We start from the raw sequence: 22500 nt of genomic DNA, 5'->3' as shown, positions 1-22500 counted from the left end.
CCCAAATGTGACTAAGTAGAGCTAAGAAATGTCCTTAATCCAAGGGCACCACTTGGCAGAGGGTAGTCTAGGAGAAGAGAAGCGGTGCAAAGAAAAGAAGGGTTATTGAGCTCTATGTTCATTACCCCATTTATGCCAATGGGTCTGTTGTGTAGGGCTATTCACTCTGTTTTATAGGGAGGAAACAGGGCCTCAGACAGAGGACGCATCCAATGTTATACACCTGTACACATGCTAGGGCCAGGATTTGAACACTGATTTTTCCGGTACCACAGCCTGTACTTTACCATCATAAGCAGCTATAAAATGAGGGTTGGCCTGAATGATTTCTGCTTTGATAATTTCCAATTAAGTACCAGGTTTGTTTTTCCAATTCCCTGCATCCAGGATCAACCCAGGATTGTTTTATACTTAGCCTAATATCTTCACTACTGACTTTCAAAGACCCTGGGCAGAAAAGTGGTAAAAATGGCCTGAGGCAATGTTGATGAGAGCACAGCTCACCTTTGTCACATTATTTGCATGGTGGATACCAGCCCAAGGAGAGGGGAGTATGGTTGATTCCCCAGCCCAAGGTGTCAGTTTGATTAGTCTGGAATGGATCTTTGGAATTCTTAATGTTTTTAAAAAAAATTCTTCATGTCATTCTGATGTGCAACTAGGTTAAGAACTCTTATCCCAAGTGGCAGAATGGAGACTAGACAGAAGTTATCAGAAAATAGATTTATCTTAGACTGAAGAAAAGCTTTCTAACAACTAGAGCTAACCAACAATAGAAGCTGATCAACTTGGAGAAGGACTGAGCCTGCCATGCTTAGAAGCATTCATGCCGAGGCCTGATGAAGACAAACTAGACAAACTCGAATGTTGTCTGTGTGCAGTGGAATTAAGTTTGTTTCCCCAAGGGTCTTTCCTTTCTAAGGGTGAGTATTTTTAGCCATGATCCTACTGTCCCGTGTACTTTTGGTATCTCCTAAATGACTTTCTCCTATGACTTTGGGCCTAGGGCTCCCTCCCTCTCTCTGGCTGCACTGTGGGTGAAATTGGCAGGATCCTGCAAAGTGCATTCACTTCCTTCCCATTCCAGGAAAACATTTTTTGTGTGGAGGCTGCTTCTCGTTTCTGACTTCTGTCTCCCTTGGCTGCCCTTCCCCCAGCACAGCAGTGCCTGCCAAGGCTGGGTGGGCCCCAGTGGTGTGTTTAGGAATCTGTGACATTAGGCGATTAACCATCCCTTCCTGAATGGTGCTAATAAACTTGGGGTGGAGACACTATTATGCTGTCTTCAGCATATAAAGAGAGAACGTTTGGGCCAAGGTTGCATTTTCATACCTGTTCCACATCCTTTCTCTCAGTTTCATGTGATGGAGAGGAAACTGAGGCCCTGAGGTCATCTCAGAAACCATGGGGCAGGGAGAGTCTGCCCGCACTGAGAGGACCCACAGGCCAGGCAAGGGTGCTGGCCCCGAGGGCCTGATTTTAGAGCCAGGTGCACCTTACTTCTAGCTCTGCCCCTCACCACCAAGTGACCTGTTGTTAATGAAAGAACAGTGGAGGTCAAGTCAGTCAAGCCGTAGGTTGGTGTCTTACAGGTAAGGAATGCTTGATATAAGGTTAGTTGCTGTAACTATCAGTATCACCTTCGTCTGCTATTGAACACTGAAAGATGATTATAGCCTGTTGGGTAAAGGGCACCCGACAGAGTGAAGGTCGACTGTTCAACTTGTTAGAGTCTTTGAGGGTTAAAAATGAGAAGTATCAACTGGATTTCCAACAAGCCTGTCACAGCTTAAACATCAAAGTTAAACTAAGAATGGCCACTGTAGAACTGTAACCACTCTGCCTGTTCTCTTTGTGTACATGACCTCACACTCCAAGAAGTGATGGTACAACCTCTTAAGAAGGCTATGCTGTCCCATGCAGGAACTCTCCTGCCCCCTTTGCAACACCCAGCACTTTTTATTGAGTGGGAGTGAGTGACAGTGAGGCTCTAGCCCTCGCCTTCTCTCTTTGGGAAAGTAGTAATATGAGAACTTGAACTTTGTCACGTGTCAAACTCATGATAATGACCAGAGGCATGTCTGCTGCCCCTGCTTCCCAATGACTCGCCAGGCCAGCTTCATGGGCCATACCTGCAGCTGTTTGCCCTTTGTGTCTGCATTGGGGGATGACAGGTAGAGTAGGTGGCCTTTCAGTGGGTGTGGCTAGCCTGAGTATCCCACAATGCCATTTAGCCTATATAGACCCTGTTGTCCAGGAGAAGAGGGGCATTCATCTAGCAGAGGGGACAAGAACACAGATGATCCAGGCTGCCAAGTCTAATCCTGGGTTGGTCCTTTGTATTTGTGTGACTTTGGACGCATTTCCTTTTCCTCTTGGTAGAAGGTAGTTATTACACTACTCACCTCACAAGGCTGCTGTGAGAATTTAAATGAGTTAATGGGTATAAACCTTGAGAACAAGTCAGTGCCATGTAGAGTTTGCTGGTATTACTGTTACCCACGAAGGCATCCTGGGCTGTTCCTGGACATAGCCTGGTATTGGCTTCTGGCCTGGTGGTCCTAGACTTTGCACATTCATACCAAGATGCGTAAGCCGTGAGGCAGCGTTCTTGGACCAGCCCAGGTGTCATTGGGTCTGACACAGGCAATCCTTGCCGTGATTAAAGTTGTCCTAGGCCTGGCGTCATGAGAGAGTCATCTCCCGCTGCATCAGCCAAGAAGGGGCTTGTCTGAAGCTATACCTGTGGACCTCCTGGGGAGCCTCAGCCTACATTGTGGGGGAGGCCAGGCCTCCTCAGGAGCACCCTGGCTCCCTAGTGTTGAAGGAAACCCATGTCAGTGACCCAGCTTGGGTTGGGGCTGGTGTCCCACCACCTGGGAGGCTGAGACAGACAATGGGCTCAAGGTAAGTAAGGTGCCAGGAACCTGAAATCAGAAAACAGAATGGACCTTTGGATATTTCTTGCTTTAGACTGGTGGGCTTAGTTTGGGGAAGCTCTTTAATAAATGCTGACAACAAAGAGTTCTGGGAAATTGTCATCTCTTCAAATTGGGAACCCAGCAAGCCAAGCCTGGTCTCTCTGATGGGGTGGGGGGGAGAGGAGAAGTGGCCAGGGCCTTCGTCACTTCTCTGCTCGTACTCACCCTCTCTCACCTCGTGGGTGGATGGTGTCTGCCAGCTCCGTCGTACTGTAACCACGCGGCTCTCTGTCATGGAGAGGGCTGGGCAGACTCACCGGAATCCTTCACTGTGCTGCCAGCCGCTGTCAGCATTTTACTCCAGACTCTAATCTTCCCACTGTTTGAGATTTTATGAGAACGATGAAAGTTGAGTACTGATCAGAATATTTTAATGGTCTGAAAAGGGCCAATCTCATTATTCTGTAGGGGTAGAAACAGGCCCAAAGAGAAGGATGTGCCCCGAACCCACAGGGAGTTAGGATGCAGCCAGGAAGAGAGCAAACTTAAGGAGACGCAAAGGAAGACACTGGGATTGTCCTTTTCTGCTGTTTCTTTGAAAGTCCTAGGCTATACATTTGGTTAAAAGAAAATCTAAGAAGAGCTGACTCAAAGTGCTGGAAAATATAATAGGCTGTAATATTAATGAGGACATTTGTCTGGGAAAGCTAATAAAAATTTATGCTTCTTTGTCAGAGTTGGATAAGGGCAAGGAACATGCGGGCACTGACTTGTGTTACCCTCAGGAAAAACAGTGGTGATGGTCATCAGCCAAGCTTTGCCTTTGGGAATCCTAGAGTTTTGGAGCTGGGAGAAGCAGGGTCCCCTTTGGTCCCTCAGTGTGAGGACAGGGCTGGGAGGACCACACTCTTCATACCTTGAGGGCACAGCTGGGGCCTGGCCCACGGTTCTTGATTCCCTCTAGCCCCGTCCTCCGTGGCCAGCAGCCTCCCCTGTCTGGGCACTGCTGCAGGGAATGGGAGTGTTGTGGAAATCTGTGCCTTCCTGGATGGATTTCCATCTGACCTTAGTAGTAGGAAAGTGACAATATTTATGGCCGGGGCAGAAGGGTACTTCCAAGAAGGAAACTGAGAAAGACTCCTGATGCTTCTCCTTCTCCTGGTATTATGTCTGGGAAAAGTTCATGTAAGTTTATGCTGGGAACAAGGTCAATTAAGTAACTGTGGAAAGCTGCCTTTGTTTCTGAGGAGAGGAGAAGTTGTATTACTATTTATGTAGGACCCCTCTTATGCCTCGGGCCCTGTACTAGGCTCCAGGGATGGAGGGAGCAAATGGACATGGCTCTTCTTGCCCTTGGTGCTTATATTTGGACACTAATAAAATGTATAATGCCAAATTGTGGATGGTTTTGTGAAGGGAAAAGCTTGAGTTCTTAGAATAGTGGGAGGACTGAGTATTTTCTTGGGAGGGTCAGGGAAGGCCTCCGTGGAGAGAGGATTGAAGGATTGGTAAGAGGCAGATGGCAGATGGTCAGTGGCAGAAGAAGAGTGGGGTAAGGAGCTGCAGGGCCCTTGCGAACAGGCTCCGAGGCAGGAAGGGTGAGTTGGGTGAATTGGGGACTGAACCAAAGACAAAGTGTGCGCAGAAGTGCAGAGGCATGCATTGAGTTTAGGAGGGGGAGACAGGCCAGACCATACAGGGCCTTGGAAGGATTTCCAAGGGGTTTGGCTCTCATGGACAGCCACCGGAAGGTGTCAAGCAGGGGAATAATAGCAGAGTCTGGCTGGGGGTGGAAAATGGATGGAAGAGGTAAAAGTAGCATTGACGATTGTGTAAGTCCAGGTAAGAGGTGGCGGCTGCTTGGCCCGGGTTGAGGGGTAACGCGGTTGACATGGCTGGCCTTCTGAGGTGTGTGTAGGGGAATAAGAGATGAGGGTCAGTAACGAACTCTGGTTCAAGGGATGTCTTAAAATTAAACCTGCTTTTCTAATTTTAATTTTTAGTTTAGTTTCTTTTAAAAGACAAAGTCCTGTCAAATGGATTCTGCTTAAATGGTCTTGCATAACCTATATATAACGGATTTTGTTCTTTTGAAGTGTTGAGGGATGTTCCATGACATAAATGCGTACCACAATTTCTTTAACTTACAGGTTTCTACTCTTGTTTTCCCCTTTTCGTAGGTTGACCAGTATCTCTATCACATGCGTCTTTCTGATGAGACCCTTCTGGAGGTTTCCAAGCGGTTTCGCAAGGAGATGGAGAAAGGGCTGGGAGCTACCACCCACCCTACTGCTTCAGTGAAGATGCTGCCCACCTTTGTGAGGTCCACTCCTGACGGGACAGGTACTGCACTGTGGGGCAGCGTGGGCGAGGGGATGGCTCTGGCGGCTCTACTGCTGGTGGGAGATTTGGGTGGCTTTGCTCAGGGACCTAAAGAATTGTGTATCAGTGAAAGTCCTTTGGTTTGGAGCCTGGCTAATTTAAGCATACAGCAAATTTAACGCAGTCTGTGGGACGGGTTAGACAGAAAGACTGGGAAAGCAGGCAGCCTTGGCAGTCAAGATAGAAGTGTATCCTTGTCAGGCCGACCAGGGCCTTGCTGTCCAGCATTTGTTTCCCATTCACATGCTGAGAAAGGCTGCTTGGCTCAGTGTGGGATTTTATGGTCCTGCTGAGATTGCACTCAGTGATGGTGATGAACAACATATGTGCCTAAGACGGTCACAGCCACGGGCCATGGCAGTCTCTGGCCCACCTAACCAGCACATTCCATCATCTTGCTGGAGAAACAGTGTGGTACAGATCGTCCTAGATTGTTCTTGAACTTCATAAAAAAGAGTATTATAAGTCCAAATAAACCTTGGAGCATGTGAAGAGTCACGGTGCATATTAAGATAGTAAAAGATCTGAAGTTGTGCAATAACTTCAAACATTGTTTAATCCCCTTATTTGGATTCAGAATTCCTATTTCATGGTGCGCCCCCAGGCCAGTGATGAATCAAAACGGAGAGAAGGGCCGTGGTGGCGGTTGAAGTTGGAAGGTGGATTGGGGCCAGATCAGAGAAGCCTTGCATGCCTGCCTAAAACTTTGAGTCTTTCTTCAGTAGCCACTGCGGAGCAACTGGAAGGTTTGAGGGGCGTGAGGACCGCTGCCTTGGTGTAACAGGCATCATCAGCAGTTTATGCAGCGTGGAGGAGGGGTGATGGCCGCTGCTGGAGCTCAGGACAGTGGCCCGGCTGGCATATGCTAGGCAGGGCTGGGAGACGATGCTATGGTGGTGCCAGGATGTTGAGCCCAGCTCTCTGGGGGTGGCAATATCCCCCAGAAGAAGGGAATGGAACCAAGTTGTGTCACACAGCTTGTTTCACTTAAACTTTCTGAAAACCCTCCATTTTAGAGATGAGGTATCTGCAGGGCCATGAGTGGTGAAGGATGTGGGACAGCTACCCACTTCTAGGGGTGGGAGAAAGAACCCAAGGGACAGCGGCCATGGCAGCTGAAGAACCAGGAAGTCCGAGAACCTGAGGGAGGAGAGTACGCCAAGGAGCTGGTCACTAGTGAGGCATCTGCAGAGAAGTCCTGGGGGTGGGGCTAGGGGTTGGGGAAGCACACGGGACAGGGCTTGTTCAGGTGCCACGTGCCTTTGCACCTGTGTCCTTGAGGCTTACCTGCCTGAGAGCCTCTAGGGACCTAGTATTAACAAGAATTTGGACCTTTCTATGATTCCTAAAGTAAGTATGTGTTTGCCAAAGCCTTGGGACCCAGCCTGGACCCAAGGGTGTGACTTTGTTTGGATTGTCCTCTGAGTATGTGTGTTTCAGCCCTTCGAAGAGCTCCTTGAGGTGAGGGGCCTCTCCCAGTTCTTGAGTATCCCTTGTATGCCCTCTAGATCAGCACTTACTGTACCTGCCACTCCCTCTGACTGGTGGCCACACTTGTTTCTATTGTTTATATTTGACATTTTGATAAATTTACCAGCTCCTTAAGGCCAAGGACCTTGTCTTTATTTAAGGCACTAGCACTAAGCCAGTACCCGAATATTTACTAAATGTATATTATGGGTAAGGGCTTTTCTGAGCTCCATGCCCTAACTCATTTACTTTTCACAAAATCCTACAAGGAGGTGTGTGCCAATTTTACATATATCTTTTTACATAGATCATAAATATGGGTTGGCTTTGTACCATTATAATAAGAAGCTCAAGTAATAAGAACCCAACTGAAAATCGTTGAATAGTTTAACTTCATGTTCCAACTTAGAAAAACATTATTTTTGTAGTGCCTTTTTTACCCTTAGATATAACAATGTCTTATAGGAAAAGTGAGATTAAGACTTTGTTGTATTTATCGTTTGACACTTCCCTAGTTCCCTGAATTGTGAATTATTCCCTGAATTGTGAATTATTTTCACGGGTGAATGTCTCTCCACCCTCTAGCCAGACTGGACCCCTTAGAGAACAGGGAATGATGATGGCGATAGGGATGACAATGAAAAATTGTAGGCTTTTTGAATGCCAGGTACTGTGATAAGGAATGTATTGGAACTAGTGCATTAATTCTCACAGTGACACAATGCCAGGCATTTTGAAGTCCATATTATAAAAAGACGAGATTTAGAGTTTAGACAGCTTGCCCAAAGTCACAGAGTGAGCAAGTGGAAGTGTTGGGATTTGAACCTGGCCAGCTGTATGCCCAGACTCTTGGGCACACCACCAGTGGTGCACTTTAAGCTTATCTACCCTTTCCCTCCACTGCTAACACAATGCATTAATTTTTCTATTAGTAACTCAGGGCAAGCTGTTCAGCTCGTTCATTAAAGACCATCCAAGGCTGGTCCTCTGTGTCGCAGCAGTGTGCTGAGCTGTCTTGTGCCCTGCCTTTGGAAAGCGAAAATTACCCTGGGAAGATAAGGCCTACACTGATGAAGTGATTACAGAATGATATGAGTCATATAATGTAAGCGCATGATATGATATAGAGAGATTAGCCTGGTGATAGATTTTGTGGTGGTTGGTAAAATCCAGTAAGGAGCCCTTATCATGGTTGCTTAGCATTGTATCAATAGCCAGACAGTGGGGATAGATCAGTAACATGCACACAAATTAATAAGTGGGTTTATATAGTATCTACAATATAAACTAAAGATTGTATTGATAAATGGCCTCCATATAGTGGTAACTAGAGGTTATTAAACATGCACCAGGCATTCGGCCAAACACCTTATGCTTTCTTTGCATTGAATCTTGATTTAAAAAACAAACAAAACAACAGTGTGTGTATTTCCCTGTGTCCTGGGGAGTGGCCAGGGACATGCTGGCTAGACTAGGTTATTAATATCCCCTTTTAGCAGATGATGAAAGCAGATGATGAAGTCCGAGTATTAGATTTCTAGTAATTTACTCTAATCATATGGTTAAAGCAGGATTTGAACCCAGTTCTGCCTGGCTGAAAATTTTAACACACTCACCACCTACACAATATTGAAATATAATCATATTTGAATTCTTTGAAGAGTGGTTTCATGTATGTGGAGCTTATGTAGTAAAGACCTCTCTGTGACAGGCACATATTTTGAGCTTAAGAAACATTTCCTGATATAGAAGTACCAGGAAGGTGCATTCCGATGGTGTTGTGGATGCTTTTGGTGGGGCAGGGGGGACATTTACAATGTGTTTATGTACTACAGGCCCTTTCCCTCAATCAGAGTAGCTCTATTTGTCTCTTTCTCTACATTTTGGCATTTGGCATTCTGTTGCTTAAAATAGTTGGAAGACAAATGACGTAGAAGATCAGATTTCCATTCCTTGACTGTGGCAGACACTAGCATTAACTGACTGTGTGCTTTGATATCTATAATGACATGGAGTTACTTTATTTCTGAACTATGGAGTGGAGAACGGCATTGTATTATAGTGGAGTTGCTGGACTTTGGAGCTTAAAAAGGCTGCCAGGTGTGGTGGTGACCGTGCTGGTTCCAGGCCACCAGGCACATGGGAAACATGCCTTGAAACCTGTGTCTGGAAAAGTTACTTTTGCTGGATTACCTACCCAGGACCAGGAGATTTATCTTTTTAGTTCTCTTCTTAATTGGAGTCCACCTCATATTTTCTTAGAGCAGTCTCTAGAGGTGTCCTAGCAGGCGCTAGAAAACTAAAGGATTAACAAGGTCTCTCATCCCAGAGCCACTCAGTGGAGGAAGATCGGAATGTTCAGTGCAGTCACCTGGGGCCCCTGGAAACATTCCTGTTTTACAGGGTAGGTAAGAGTAAGTCCCTTTGGGAACCTTGAATTATTACAAAGTCACTTCAGGAACTCAATGTGAATGGATGGCTGTGTGTCTTCGACCTACCTCAAGGTTCAAGGCGGCATGCCTGTGGCAGTGGGTGACAAGGAAGGGCTGATGCCCCAGCGGCTGGCTCCAACATGGCCCTCAGGTGACCAGCCATCTGATTTCCCCAGGACTCTCAACAGTGGTGGCACTGAAAGCCCCGTGTGAATCCTGGGCCCACCAGAGTGGCTGAGCACCCTGCATGGCCCTGGAACGCAGGTCTTCATCACTGCCTGACTTGACTGTATGACAGTAACCTCTTCACCAGCCCCAGGCTCTAGACCCATCACCTGTAGGGCTACTGGAGTCTACTTGAAAACACAAATCTGACCTTCTGCTTAAAGCCAAAGTCCTTGGTGTTGTCATTTACTGCGTTCTTATAACCTTGTCATAGGAGCTCCAGGCTGTATCCGCTCTGGATGTGCCATTCCTTGAGCATGCCAGGAACTCCTGTATATGTTTCCTTTTCTCTGTCTGGCGCCTTCATACCCATCCACTAAGACCTGGCTGTCTCTGTTGCTCCTGGAGAAATCTTCCTTATCTGAGCAGAAATAATCATTCCTCCTGTGAGCGGGGAGGGGGGCTGAAAAAACCTGGAATTTATTTATAAAAATTGTGTATTTATTCTTACATGTTTAAACTTCAGTCACCTACAAAGTACTCTCCATTTGATGCACCTATTGAGACATTGTTTCCACTGCTCAGAACAGTTTTTGAACTTGGTGATTTTGATGCCTTTTAGGGCTTCTGCCGTTGTTTGTTCCACCTCTTCTACATTGGCAAAATGTTTCCCTCTGAGGACTTTTTTTCATCCTGGGAAACAAAAAAAAGTTGCTGGAGTGAGATTGAGTGAATAGGGAAGGTCAGGGGATGGGGGTCATGCCATTTTTGGTCAAAAACTGCTGAACACTCAGCGCAGTGTGGGCAGGTGTGCTCGGAAATCACCCTTCATGAAATGGGCTAACGCGTTAAAAGAGGCTTCAAAAAAATTGACTGAAGCCAAACGCAGCCTCTCACAACAATACCAGCTGGTGCACTGATAAGGATGGGTTCCTAGAACACTCACCTAGTAGGAGAAGCCTGTATAACAAGGGGCCTGCCCTCCAGAAGATAATTCCATTTTTGGGGGGGGAATCCCCCCTCGTATGACACTCCCACCCCTCTACTTGTCACAGTGCATCTAACTGCTCCCTTTCTCCCTGTCCAGTCAGGGACTAGGTTGCATACAGCACTGGGCAGCTAAGGAGGTTTTAGTAACTGTCTTCAATGCTCAGTATTGAAATAGCTAATCACAGAATGGGAAGTATTTGGTTGGTAGGTTCTAGAACAGATTCAGTGCTTGACTCTGAAAATAGTGATTTTTAAAACATTTTTTAAGTAGTGAACTCCACTCTTAACTTTAAACAGAATGAAATGTTTTATGTTGAACACCATGTGTAAGACAGTTAAGAGTAGGGAAAAGGAATAAAATTGGAAGTGAGGAGGTGGGATGTGAGGCTGTGCCTTAATTGGCCACCCTTAACCCTCACCAAGACAGACCTTGCCACCTTCAAGGATCCCCAGAACTCTGGAAATGCTGCATAAATGCCACTTGTTTAAAAGGGGGCTTCTGGAGCTTGTGATTCTGAAGAAGTCATTTTAATCACCCAAAGAAGCCCGGGGGTGAGGGGCTGGGCTCTGGCTCCAACCTTAACCAGGCAGAGCACTGCCACTTCTGAGCATAGTTCCTTCAGCAAAAGGGCCCTGCTGTTAACAAATACAAAACCAAACTAAACCTCTTTGCAGGTCACTCTTAGAGTCGTGGCTGGCACGCTGCTCCAAGTGCCCGACGAGAGGAACAGGTGGAGATCTATTTTAATTAGTGGCAAGTACCTAATGATTGAAAATAGACCCTGTTAGAAAATTCAACTAGCTCTTGCCTCTCATGCTTCAAAAATTGCATGGACATTGTCAGGTACCAAGCCACCTGTTGTTAGTGGGTGATATTAATGATAATGGAGTTACGGCCTGCTCAGATACATTATGGAGGTTTTATCAACTAAGATGATGGTGAATGTCACGTTCAGGCAGGCAGTCAAATGTCATTTGAGTTCTCCTTAGTGACAGGTGAGTTCCCAGGAGAAACAGAAAGCCCTTTATCTTGCTGACCTTACGTATTTGATAAGAGCCTCACTGAAAGTGGGCAGGATGGTAGTGCAGGATGGGAAATGAGTCAGCAAGCAGCTGACAACCCGAACCTTAACTGCCGGGTGACCTGCTGGAAGGTGGCATGACCTGCACTCCTACTGCCAGTCCCTCGTACCTGTGGGCCAGCGTCCCTTCTTTGAGTCCTGTTTTCTTTTAGTAGAGAGCTGATACCTGTTTTCTTTTCTCTCTTTCTTTAGCAGTTTACTTTTTCTTGTATTTTTTCCCATTACCATTTATTCCTCTTATCCCCTCTCTTTTTTCTTGACTAGTTTTGGAGGGGGGGTATGTTTAATTAGAAGGATCTTCAGCTGAGAGGGCTTGGAGAGTAGCCAGTAAGGCGGGACCAGAGGCTTAGTATAATTGCATGCGTTGACCTCTACTTGTGGCGATGACAAAAGCTTGCATCAGTGAGCTTTAAGTAGGTCCTGGGTTCCTCGGGTGAGAAGGGCATGTCACCTCTTGCCAGTGGATGTATGTATGCCATCCACCCAAGTCTGAGAACATTTGGCCGTCCAAATGGGCTGTGGTTGCTGATAAAGATTAGGGTGTCTTTGCTTTTGTTTTCACCACTTTATGGCTTATTCGCTTCCATCCTGGATTCTGTGATAGGCCACCCTCAGCTTCCAGGAACCAGGGCCACAGGAGGCATGGGTGTGGTGCAGAGAGGCAGGCTTGGGGTTTAGGGTCAGCCAGTAGCTGTGACCGCTGAGTGACCTTAACTGAGTGACTCAACTTGTGAACCGCAGTGTGACTTCCTCTGACACCCAGGCCAGCTTGGAGACTGCTGGTATCCTCTGGGTTATGTGCACTTGGCATCGTGAGTGAAGAATCCCTTATTTAAGGATTTATGACTTTCCCTTGAGCAGCCTCCTTGCTTATTGCGGTAGATAGCTTTGCTGGAGAGCCAGACCTGGATTTGAATATTGGTTTTCATGTCCATAAAATTGGGAATTTAATGTCCAACAGGGTTGTTGGAGATTAATGAGACAATATTTATAAACAAAGCTGACCATCACTTAACAAATGTTAGTTTCTCTTCCATTAAAATCATCTGCATGTTGGGTCTTCAACTAAATCATCCTCATACCTGCTTCTGTCTTCCATTGTTTAATTATCACAATAATCCAGATGCCATTGAAAATGTCTGACTCTGTCCAGGGACAAGAGAGACAAAGACAGGGTTCTGAGCTTCATTCTTCAAAACAGTCACGTGAAGTAGAAGATGGATTTGATCTTTGAAATAAACCTATGGTGAAACTTGCTTCCTGTACTTTAGCGGTGGTGGTGACCACATTAGGGGGAATCGGAGAGATTTAGAAACAGTGGTGAACAGTGGAATCTTCAGAATTTCTTGAGACACAACATAAAACCCAGAAATCATAAATATTTTAACAACATAAAAATTAGACATTTCTGAATGGCAGAAATACCAAAAACAAAATTAAAAGACATATATCACTGGAAAAAATAATTGTGAATACACAACCAACAAAACTGTTTTCATTAATATGCAAAGAGCTCTTTTAGGTTATTAAGGAAATAATGAATATTTTTTTAAAGGCAAAAGATGTGCATAGAAAATACACAGGAAGAGGAATTCAAAAGGCTAGCCAATAATTCAAAATGTCTAACCTCATATGAAAGAAAGTAACCAGCCCTGGCTGGTGTGACTCAGTGGATTGAGCGCTGACCTGCGAACTGAAAGATCACCAGTTCGATTTCCAGTCAGGGCACATGCCTGGGTTGTGGGCCAGGTCCCCAGTTGGGAGCGTGTGAGAGGCAACCAATCGATGTTTTCCTCACATATCGATGGTTCTCTCCCTCTTCTTCTCCCTCCCTTCCCCTCTCTCTCTAAAAAGAAAAAGTAAATAAATAAAATCTTAAAAAAAATAAAAAAAGACAGTAACTAAATTTAAAAAGGGAGATACCACTTTGACCTGGGAGGTTGGCAAAGATTAATTGCTGTACAGCAGTAGACACTGGTGAGAGTGAATCCTACCTGTTGGTTTGTGTGGAAATTGGTGAGAACTTTTTGGAAGATAATTTCGCAACATCTTCCCAATTAAAAACACATCCTTAGAACCAGAGATTCGGACTCTTTTCTTGGAATGTATCAGTTACCACAGCCTTCCCTGTCTTGATAAAATAAATTTACGTAAGGACACCCAATAAACATTAGTAGTGGTTACTTTCTGGGTGTAGAGAAGAAAAAAGATGTTTGCTTTTCATTTGTCCACTTTCGTACCATTTGAACTTTTTCTTATCAGATGTTTGTATTTTATTATTTTTAAAAAGTTAATATTGTTTCCTAGACAAAATAGTATGCTTAACGATAAAAGAAACCTTACCTCTGACCTTAGGGTCTCATATAAATCCCACAATTGGCATTTAAACATTTTAACAATGAGCAAATGCAATATGAGACGTTTTCTTTGTATATTTCCTCCACTACCAACTGAAATCGCTCAGCAGAATGATCTCCCTGGACCTCACCGGCTTTTCTGCCGCCTGCCTGAGTCCTTCCTTAAGAAACCTGCTACAGGCATGTTTTCCTGCCCCAGAGCCTTGCTCCTCCGCATCCATGGTGACTGTCCCGGGCCTGTAGATGCAATCCTCCTTCATACCCCATCACATACTCACTGTCTGCTCTGGGCTTCTGAAGTGTCCTGGAAGGGTCACAGTGGAGACAGGACTTGAGCCAGGAGTAGGGACAGGAGCAGGTAGGGATTGGAGGGTTTGAGAAGAATTAGAAGGGGAGCTACATAGCCACGCAAAGGAACAGCAATGAAGACAATTATTGGCAACTTACTATGAATTACTATATATTTACATATAACGTATTCGGTATTTTATGGAAGCTTCATGTCCCTCAGGAGAAGTCAGCCTCATGAGCCCCATTCTACGGGCGAGGTGACAGTGCTCAGAGAGCACACAGGTAGTGAAGCGGCTGGAATTCAAAGCGAAGCCTGCCCGCCGGCCTGTCTCTGAGGTCCAGCTCGTAGCCTGGGTTCCATGCATGGCATGGAGGTTGCCACGAGGGGAGGTTAGAGTCACCGTTCTGAGAACTTGTCTTTAAATTTAATTCCAGGATTCATGGTTCTGGGCCTGCCTCAGAGATCATGGACTTTGGAAAGTAGATAGTTCTCAGCTATGGTCGTTGTGCTCGTGTGTACCAGTGGGGACTGAAAAATTCCCCAGGATTTATTTATAAAAAATTGTGTATTGATTCTTACATGTTTAAGCTTCAGTCACCTTCAAAGTACTCTCCATTTGATGCACTACACCAATGGAGAGACTGCTCAAGACAGCTTTTGAACTCATTGATTTTGATGGCTTTTAGTGCTTCTGCTGCTTTTTTGTTTCACATCTTCCACATCGGCAGAATGTTTTCCTTTGAGGACTTTTTTCATCTGGGAAAACAAAAAAAAAAGTCGCTGGGATGAGATCAGGTGAATAGGAGGGTGGGACATGGGGACCATGCCATTTTTGGTTAAAAACTGCTGAACTCTCAGCGCAATGTGGGCAGGTGCCCTGGTAAATCACCCAGCATGAAATGGGCAAACACGTTCAAAGAGTCTTTCAAAAAAATTCACTAAAGCCAAATGTAGGCTCTCTACAACAACGCCAGCTGGTGCGCTGATACAGATGAGTCCCTAGAACACTCACCTAGTGGGGGAAGCCTGTACTACAAGGGGCCTGCCCTCCAGAAGATAATTAGGTTTTGAGGGGGTTCCCCTTGTATTTATGGAGATGGTGCTGGGGAGGAGGGATGCAGAGGAAAGTCTGTTTTGGTGGAGTATGGAAAGAAAACAAAGATGGCATTCCATCCTGGGAACGGACTAATCAGCAGAAGTTTATTATTTGTGGTTTCCCTTCAGTCCACTAGGAAATACTACTGCAAAACCACCATTCTTGATGGGGCTGTGCCTCTCAGTGAATTGAGCTGGGCTGGCCTTGAATCACAATGAACCAGCAGCAGCCTCAGCCGCCTCAATCCCCGGTGGTTGCCGATTCAGCGGATTGCATGTGTCCTGGGCTGCAGTGCTGATTCAGGCAGTTCTTCTTTGATTTTCTTTTTTATTCCTCATGACAACCACCACATAGCTTTTCCTACAATTTGGCTGAGGTTCCACTACCTGGGGAGGCTCAGAACTGGAGTGCCTGGAGAAGTCGCCCCTGGCCACCAGGGGAGCAGAGTCACCGCAGGTGGGGTTGAGGTTGCCCTAGCTCCTAACAGCCGTAACCAGTGAAGCAGGGAGGGGGCCTGCAGATGCCTGGCAGGGAGCAGAAAGTGTATCCCTGCGCAGGAATGCTGCAGTCACTGGAGCAGATTACAGTGGCTTTTCTAGGACATGTCTCTTAAGTCTCCTCCAGGGATGTTAATTTTCAAAAAAAGATTTTGTTTGTTTTCAGAGGGGAAAGGAAGGAGATAGAGAGGGAAGAAACATTAATCAGTTGCCTCTTCCACACCCCGACATTGGGACCTGGCCTGCAACCCAGGCATGTACCCGACTGGGAAACGAACCAGCGGCCTTTCAGTTTGCAAGCCGGTACTCAATCCACTGAGCCATAGCAGCCATAGCTCAATGTTGGTTTTTGCTTTTCAGTCTGAGAGGCAGCCCTAACACTGGGCCTGGAAGGCTCAAGTGCGGGCAGCGGACAGTTTTGCCGAGAGCCTGAATGGAAAGTTTCTTTCACTTAATTGAGTGTGTCCTAAGTTCTTGGCACTTAGAGCCTAAGTTCTTGGCTGGGTGCCTGAGTCACATTTTGTAGTTTTTCCCTCACAACAACCACACAATGTATGACATTTCCATTTTAGAAATGAAGCAGCTGAGGCTCAGGGGCTCAGAATGTTGCCTGGCCAGAGTTCTGGCATAGATAATGCGGGCTCCCGCTCAGACACTCTCTGTGTAGTGGACCACCAGACCACAGTTGTGTGGAGGCAGGTCCCCATGGAAGTTTGGGTGGACGATGTTCACCCCAAGTTGCCCCTCTGGACTGTAGCGGGTTTGGGGAGTGCCCTCAGGGAGCCAGGCACCCATGGCTTTTCTCAGGGCCTGAGAGGGTGCTCCTGAGGGTACCCGGCATGGAATAAACCCTGGATGTCATTTGTTTAGTCAGAGCATTTCCCCGACCCTCCGACCCATTCCACATTACTTCAGTGATAGTTTCCCATCAGGAAAAGGGCTGTGTTGACAAACATGCCAGTCAGTGAACCCCCAAGGAAATAACCCTGTATCTTCAAGAAGGTGTGTAGCAGGGCAGCGGAAGACTGGTGGAGCCATTACCGGTGGAGGAGGCTGCTGAGGGGACGCGCCCGCCTCCCTCCCCCAGCCCTGGCGCTGGCCTCTGCCTCTCTTAAGCACTTTCATGCTGTGCCATACAATGGAGCTTATCCCTGCGGCCAGCTGTACTGCCATCTAAAATGTGTGTGTTTTCCGCCTGCACTGCTTGTTTCCCAGGGGGGAGGTGACGTTGCCTTCCTGGGGACGCCTGAAAAATCTTGATCTGCTTGTGTCTGTGCAGATTCCCTCTTTCCCCTTTGCCCCAGGTCGGGGCTTGTCTGATGGAATAGCCGACCGGCCGGACTTCTGTCTTACGTACTCTTGGGTCAGCGTTCTCTCACAATAAGCCTAGGAGCTTTTTGGAGGGGCACCTGCATTATTTGCTAGGCCCCTTAACTTACATTTATTTGGGCCCTAGTCTACTCCTTCACATTGCTGTCACTGTATGTGAACATTAAAAGTAAATTTTGTACAGGGATCACAGTTTGGCAGCAGGCCCAGGGCCCACAGGCCTGTAGCAGCGTGCTGAGTGTCCCGGGGGCATGAAGAACAAAACAGAGGCGTGGACTCCTGGTGCAGGGCTGGGCGGCCCGTGAACTCGATGGGGACTTGGCTGGGAGCCCCTGGGAGACAGTCGGCTCTGGGAGGGGGTGGGTGCCCCATCATTGGATATGAAACTCTTGGTTTATGTGAATTGTAAAAGTAATATAAAAGTGCTTAGCGTTAAGAAAAAGGGTCAGACAATACATAAATGTGTATAGAAAAAATTAAGGCCCACTGGACACCCCATTACCAAAAGACTACCAGTATTTATGGTCTCATGGATTTTAAGGACTCGAAGGATATTAAGGACTCCGTTTGTGGCAGGACTCATGGGTTTTAAGTCTTGGTCTCTGTGAAGCAGTTTGATCTTGTCTTTTCCAAACTAATAGTGGCCCTTCCTATCTGCAGAACATGGGGAGTTCCTGGCTCTGGACCTCGGAGGGACCAACTTTCGTGTGCTTTGGGTGAGAGTAACAGACAATGGGCTCCAGAAGGTCGAGATGGAGAACCAGATCTACGCCATCCCTGAGGACATCATGCGAGGCAGCGGCACTCAGGTCCGAACCAGCTCCCAGAGCGGCCACTGGGGGTTCTGGGCCCCGCAGGAGCAGGCGCTGCTCGTCCTCTGTGGTCTGGAGGGAGGGGGTCCCGGCTGAAGCATGGATTTCCTGACCTCTCTCTGCATGGTGATCCCGCTCCATGGTGGGGAGCTGAGTGCAGGGCCTCCATCAGGAGAGATGCCCATGGACCAGAAAGCAGGGAGCTCGTGCATGAGGCGCTGGGGCCTGGACATGTAGCAGCAGGAGGAGCTTTGATTTGCCCCCGCTTTTGAGGTCTGCTTGCACATGCTGATTACGGAGGAAAGCCCTTTGTCAGGAGGCTGGGCCCACACTCCTGCACACCTGGTTGTTAGTGGTGCCACTGAGTGGCGAGTCAGTAGAATCCATGGTTATGGTTTGACACTGCCACCGGCCACTGTGGTCACTCTGCAGCCCCCTTTGACTCACAGTTGTTATAGCATCACGTGGAAATGGGCCTGTTCCTTTGCCTTTGTGGTTATTTGCTCTCTGTCTTCTTGACTGTCTAAAATAGAAAAGGTTTTGCACACAGGGATGGGAGCCTGTTGAGAAAACATCAAAACTCAGCTTTGGGGTGTCTGTCCCACCTGGCACCGCAGTGGGCACCATGTGCCTCCACACTGGCCCCAATCATGCTTAGTCACCCTCATATTTCAGTGGCTTCTAAGGCCATGTTTTATACTCAGAATCGACACAATAAAACAAGTGGGTGGAGAAGAAATGTAAAATCCGAGTAAGAATCTTCTCATTAAGAGTCAGAAAAAAATGAGCAAGGATGGGATTGCCATCGAGGTAGTCTCCAAACATGTGCGGAGCACCTGCTTGCTGTGCATCGGGCACTGACCCTTGCTGGGGAAAGTCCTGCTCCTTGCGCTCCAGGGCTTAAAGTCCACCTGGGCCACAAGGAACATCCCCTCCCCGCCTCCCCAAACCCCGTGGAAAGTAGTAATATTGTGTTGAAGGGGATGAGTAACCACCCGCGGGAGAAGCTGATACGTGTGTTAGGCTGAGCAAAAGCACTTTTCTGGATCTTCACATTGTATCCTCAGATGAGCCGTGTGAGGCTGCGTGTTCCTGTTATCTCTGTAGATTGGGATTGGGCTTTGAAAGATTGGGCGACCTGGCCTTAGATCCCAGAAGTGGGAGGGACCAGAGGCAGGACACAAAGCCAGAGCCATATGACGGCTGCGTTTGCACAGCCAGGTGGTGGGGGTGGGAGACGGCTCCCCCTACTTTGTAGGCCGCCTGATGTGGTCCGCCTGAGTGGTGGTCCCTGGAGTTAGGCAACGTGGTGGTCCTGGGGCTTGGCTACCTGCCCCCGCTTCCAGAGTAGGAGGTGCTCCCTGGAGGGGCTGCTTCTCCTGCAGACATGAGATCCTGTGGGCCAGGCCCTTTGGGGGCTCTCCCTCTTGAGAATTCCCCAGGAGGGCCCTCTTACAAAGGGGCCACTGATTGCCACCACACCAGAAATTTCTGGCTGGTTGGTGTGTGATAGCCATAGGTCCAGCCATTATCCTCTGCACTTGAGTGTCCAGGGAAACTGGCATCTCTCTCCTCTCATCTGATGTACAAAATCCTTCTTGGGCTTTTTTTTTGCTTCTTCCCCAGCTGCTCCCAGTCCATGGATGGGGATTACTGATGACATTCCTGGATACTGGCATTGCTATAGGGATCACTCTAGGCTTGAGTGCCGGCTCTTCCTGCTATATTTTATGCCCAGCATGTACTCCGTAAAATAGTGAATGGAAGGGGTGAAATCCAGGGCTCAGAAGAGCCCTCCTGGTGCCCAGTGTTTCCCATACCACGCCGCCTCCTGGGAAGGGAATCGTGGGCTATAAGTAGAACATGTCGGGGAGATATTTTTAGACCCTTAACTATGTCCTTGGGGTCGACCTGAGGGTAAACCTGTTTTCCTTGTTGCAGGGTTGGGGCTAGAGGAGGGGGGCTGCGTCCCTGGGCCAGTGAACACTGGAGCTCTGCCGAGGCTGTCACTAGGTCCAGTATTCACACACACAGTGTTGTGGTCCAAATTGAAAAAAAACAAACGAACTATGAGACCTACCTGGAAAAAGCTGTGAAAACTATTATGATATTAAAAAGATTTTGAATAAATGGAAAAATGCTCCATAAAAATGAAACGTGAAGAAAACAGGAAGAAAGTATAGGCGTTTATTTCACCCTAAGGAAGAGAAATAATAATAAGTTTAAAAGCAGCAGAAAACAACACGGTAAAAAGACTGGAATTACTAGTGCCCCTTTCTCTTTATTTAAGGTATCAATCTTATAATTGGGGGAAAACAAATGGATTTAAAAAATAAAATTTAGTCAGAACCAAGATGAAATCACCACCTCCAAAACTTGCAAAGGTTTTTGAAGATCTAGAAACCTGGGCAGTGTGGGCTGCTGGATGAACCCTGCCTTCTAATGCATGAGCTTCCACTTGAGAGCAGTGAATCACAAATCCAATAGCAGCAGCCACTTTAGGTTTTTTAAGGGTATCTTATGGGAAGGAAAGTGACCAGATTCTCAAACCAATAAGGAAAAGGAAACATTTTGTAACTTCATAAAATGATGCCGTTTGGGCTTTTTATGGCAGGAAGGTGTTAGCTCTTTCTCCCAGCACCTTATCTTAAGGTCATCAGCTAACAGAAAAGGAGATAAAGAGTCTTTTAAATGAGGAAGCAGATGGTCCCCTCTTTCCCACTTTTATTTTCATTTTTAAAGACTTTATTTATTTTTAGAGAGAGGGGAAAGGAGGAAGAAAGAGAGGGAGAGAAACATTGACTGGTTGCCTCTCACACGTGCCCCAGCTGGGGAGCAGGCCCACAACCCAGCCACGAGCCCTCGAACTGGTGACCTTTCGGTTTGCAGGATGACGCCCAGCTGAGCCACGCCAGGGGTAGGGCTTTCCTATTTCCAGAGTAGTGTAGGTTCTTGTAACCCAGCGCTGTGCAAGAGGACTTTTCACAACAGTGGAGCTATTCTTTATCTGCCTGTGCAATACAGTGGCCGCGAGCCACCTGTGGCACTGAGCACTTGAAATGTTGCTAATGTGACCGAGGAAGTGAATTTTTAATTTTAGAAATCCTAATTAATCTAAATAGCTACAGTGGTGAGTGGCTCCTATATCAGGCAGAATGTTATTTAATGCCTCTTTACTGCTTCTCTTTTTGTTCTGTTTCCCCTTGTTGCCGGGGCAATTGGAAAGGGAACTGTGAGCAGGGCTGGGCGGGGCGGGGGGGGGGGCCATTTTGCTTTGATTTCTTCTAAAGCACCCCTCCCCCATCTCTGATGATTGGCCTTACTTCTTTACACACTTCTGTAACTAGCCGCCTTTCGGATAAACACTATTTGTATTAAAGGTCATTTTGATTAGAGTACCAGGAAGAAGATGCTGGGGATTTGTTTAACCATACCATAAATCTTGTCTCTGATCCACTTTCCAACAGATGAACAGAACTTTCTGAATAGCTATTAGAAATCCTATTTACATGTTAAAATACTTGGCCTCTGCCCGAAGGAGTTAGCACTTGTGCACAGGTGAACCTTTTGGTGAAAGGGCCCTGTCTTTGCTCTTGAGATTGTTTTGGTTTAGAGATTGAGAGTTTCAGAATCAGCTGAAGTGACTTTTGCCGGTGAACAGACAAAGGGACAGGTAGATGCAGGAAGCTGGCTACCTTCTAGGTTGGGGTGGCCTTGTCTTCCTGGATTCCTGCCACTGAGATATCCCAGACACCTGAGGAGCCAGTGGGCCTTTCAACCTAGCCTGCTACTCCCCAACCTCTCAGTTCTTTTATAAATGCAAATACTTTTTGTGGATCAGTGCAGTGGTTTTCTAACCTGCTGCTTCAGGATCGGCTAGAGGGCCCAACCCCTACAGTTTCAGATTCAGCAGGTTTGGGTTTGGCCCTCAGCATTTGTATTGGTGGTAGTGATATTGCTGGCTCAGAACCACTTTGGGAACCTCTGGTTGAGTGGAATCTTCCTCACTTCTGCCTGGAGAAGAAAATGAGTATTGTTCTGCTTCAGCCCCTTGACTTAGTTGTGACATTTGGTCAACCTGGCCCTTAGGATCTGCTCAGTTTCTTATGGCCTCTGCTTACTTATTGTACCAGAAAGCCCTGGTCTCAGCCTCTCAGCATCTGGAGAGGTCACCAGCTTCTTTTTCAGAATGCTTCAAAGAAGAAAGGCATGGAACTATGGGCCCTGGGACTCATTGAAAGCCTGGACAATTGCGAATACAGCTTTGTCTTAGGTTTAGGATTTTTCCTAAGAGTTGCAAGCCCTGCTTAGCACAGGCATAGTTGTGAGGCTGCCTGCTCACAAAATCCTACTCATTTTTCAGTGCTTTTCATGGACTCACTGGGTGTTCCAACATGCATTTAGAAAGCAAAGATAACTTCTTTGAATTCCACCCCCCAACACACATATACACAAGAAATTAGTTTTCTAGAATGGAGAAGAAATACAAAAATTACTTGTTTTTGTTAAGTCCCTTCATAGAATGCCCACAGAGAATGTCTCACCCACTCCCCAATCATAGAAGACAGCGATGTTAAAATACTGCTTGGCACCAAGATGCGTTCCCCTTTAGCTGTGCATCAATGTCAAGGGAGATTCTGACAAGGCCACCAAAGGATGTTCTGTTCCTAGGGCA

The 22500-nt window shown here is 46.9% G+C and overlaps 1 protein-coding gene across 1 annotated transcript in view; it reads left to right on the top strand.

The window, feature by feature from the left end:
- HK2 (hexokinase 2) overlaps window positions 1-22500 on the top strand; it is a 55758-nt gene that overhangs the window by 11513 nt on the left and 21745 nt on the right. The window contains exons 2-3 of the mRNA XM_054593522.1: window positions 5102-5264; window positions 17674-17822. Coding sequence (XP_054449497.1) covers window positions 5102-5264; window positions 17674-17822 — 312 coding nt within the window. The remainder of the gene's footprint in view (window positions 1-5101; window positions 5265-17673; window positions 17823-22500) is intronic.

Source organism: Pteronotus mesoamericanus, unplaced genomic scaffold, assembly GCF_021234165.1.
Source record: "Pteronotus mesoamericanus isolate MK-2021 breed Mesoamerican mustached bat unplaced genomic scaffold, CSHL_Meso_final scaffold_45, whole genome shotgun sequence".
Lineage (NCBI taxonomy): Eukaryota > Metazoa > Chordata > Mammalia > Chiroptera > Mormoopidae > Pteronotus > Pteronotus mesoamericanus.
This window is presented reverse-complemented; position numbering and strand designations above follow the sequence as displayed.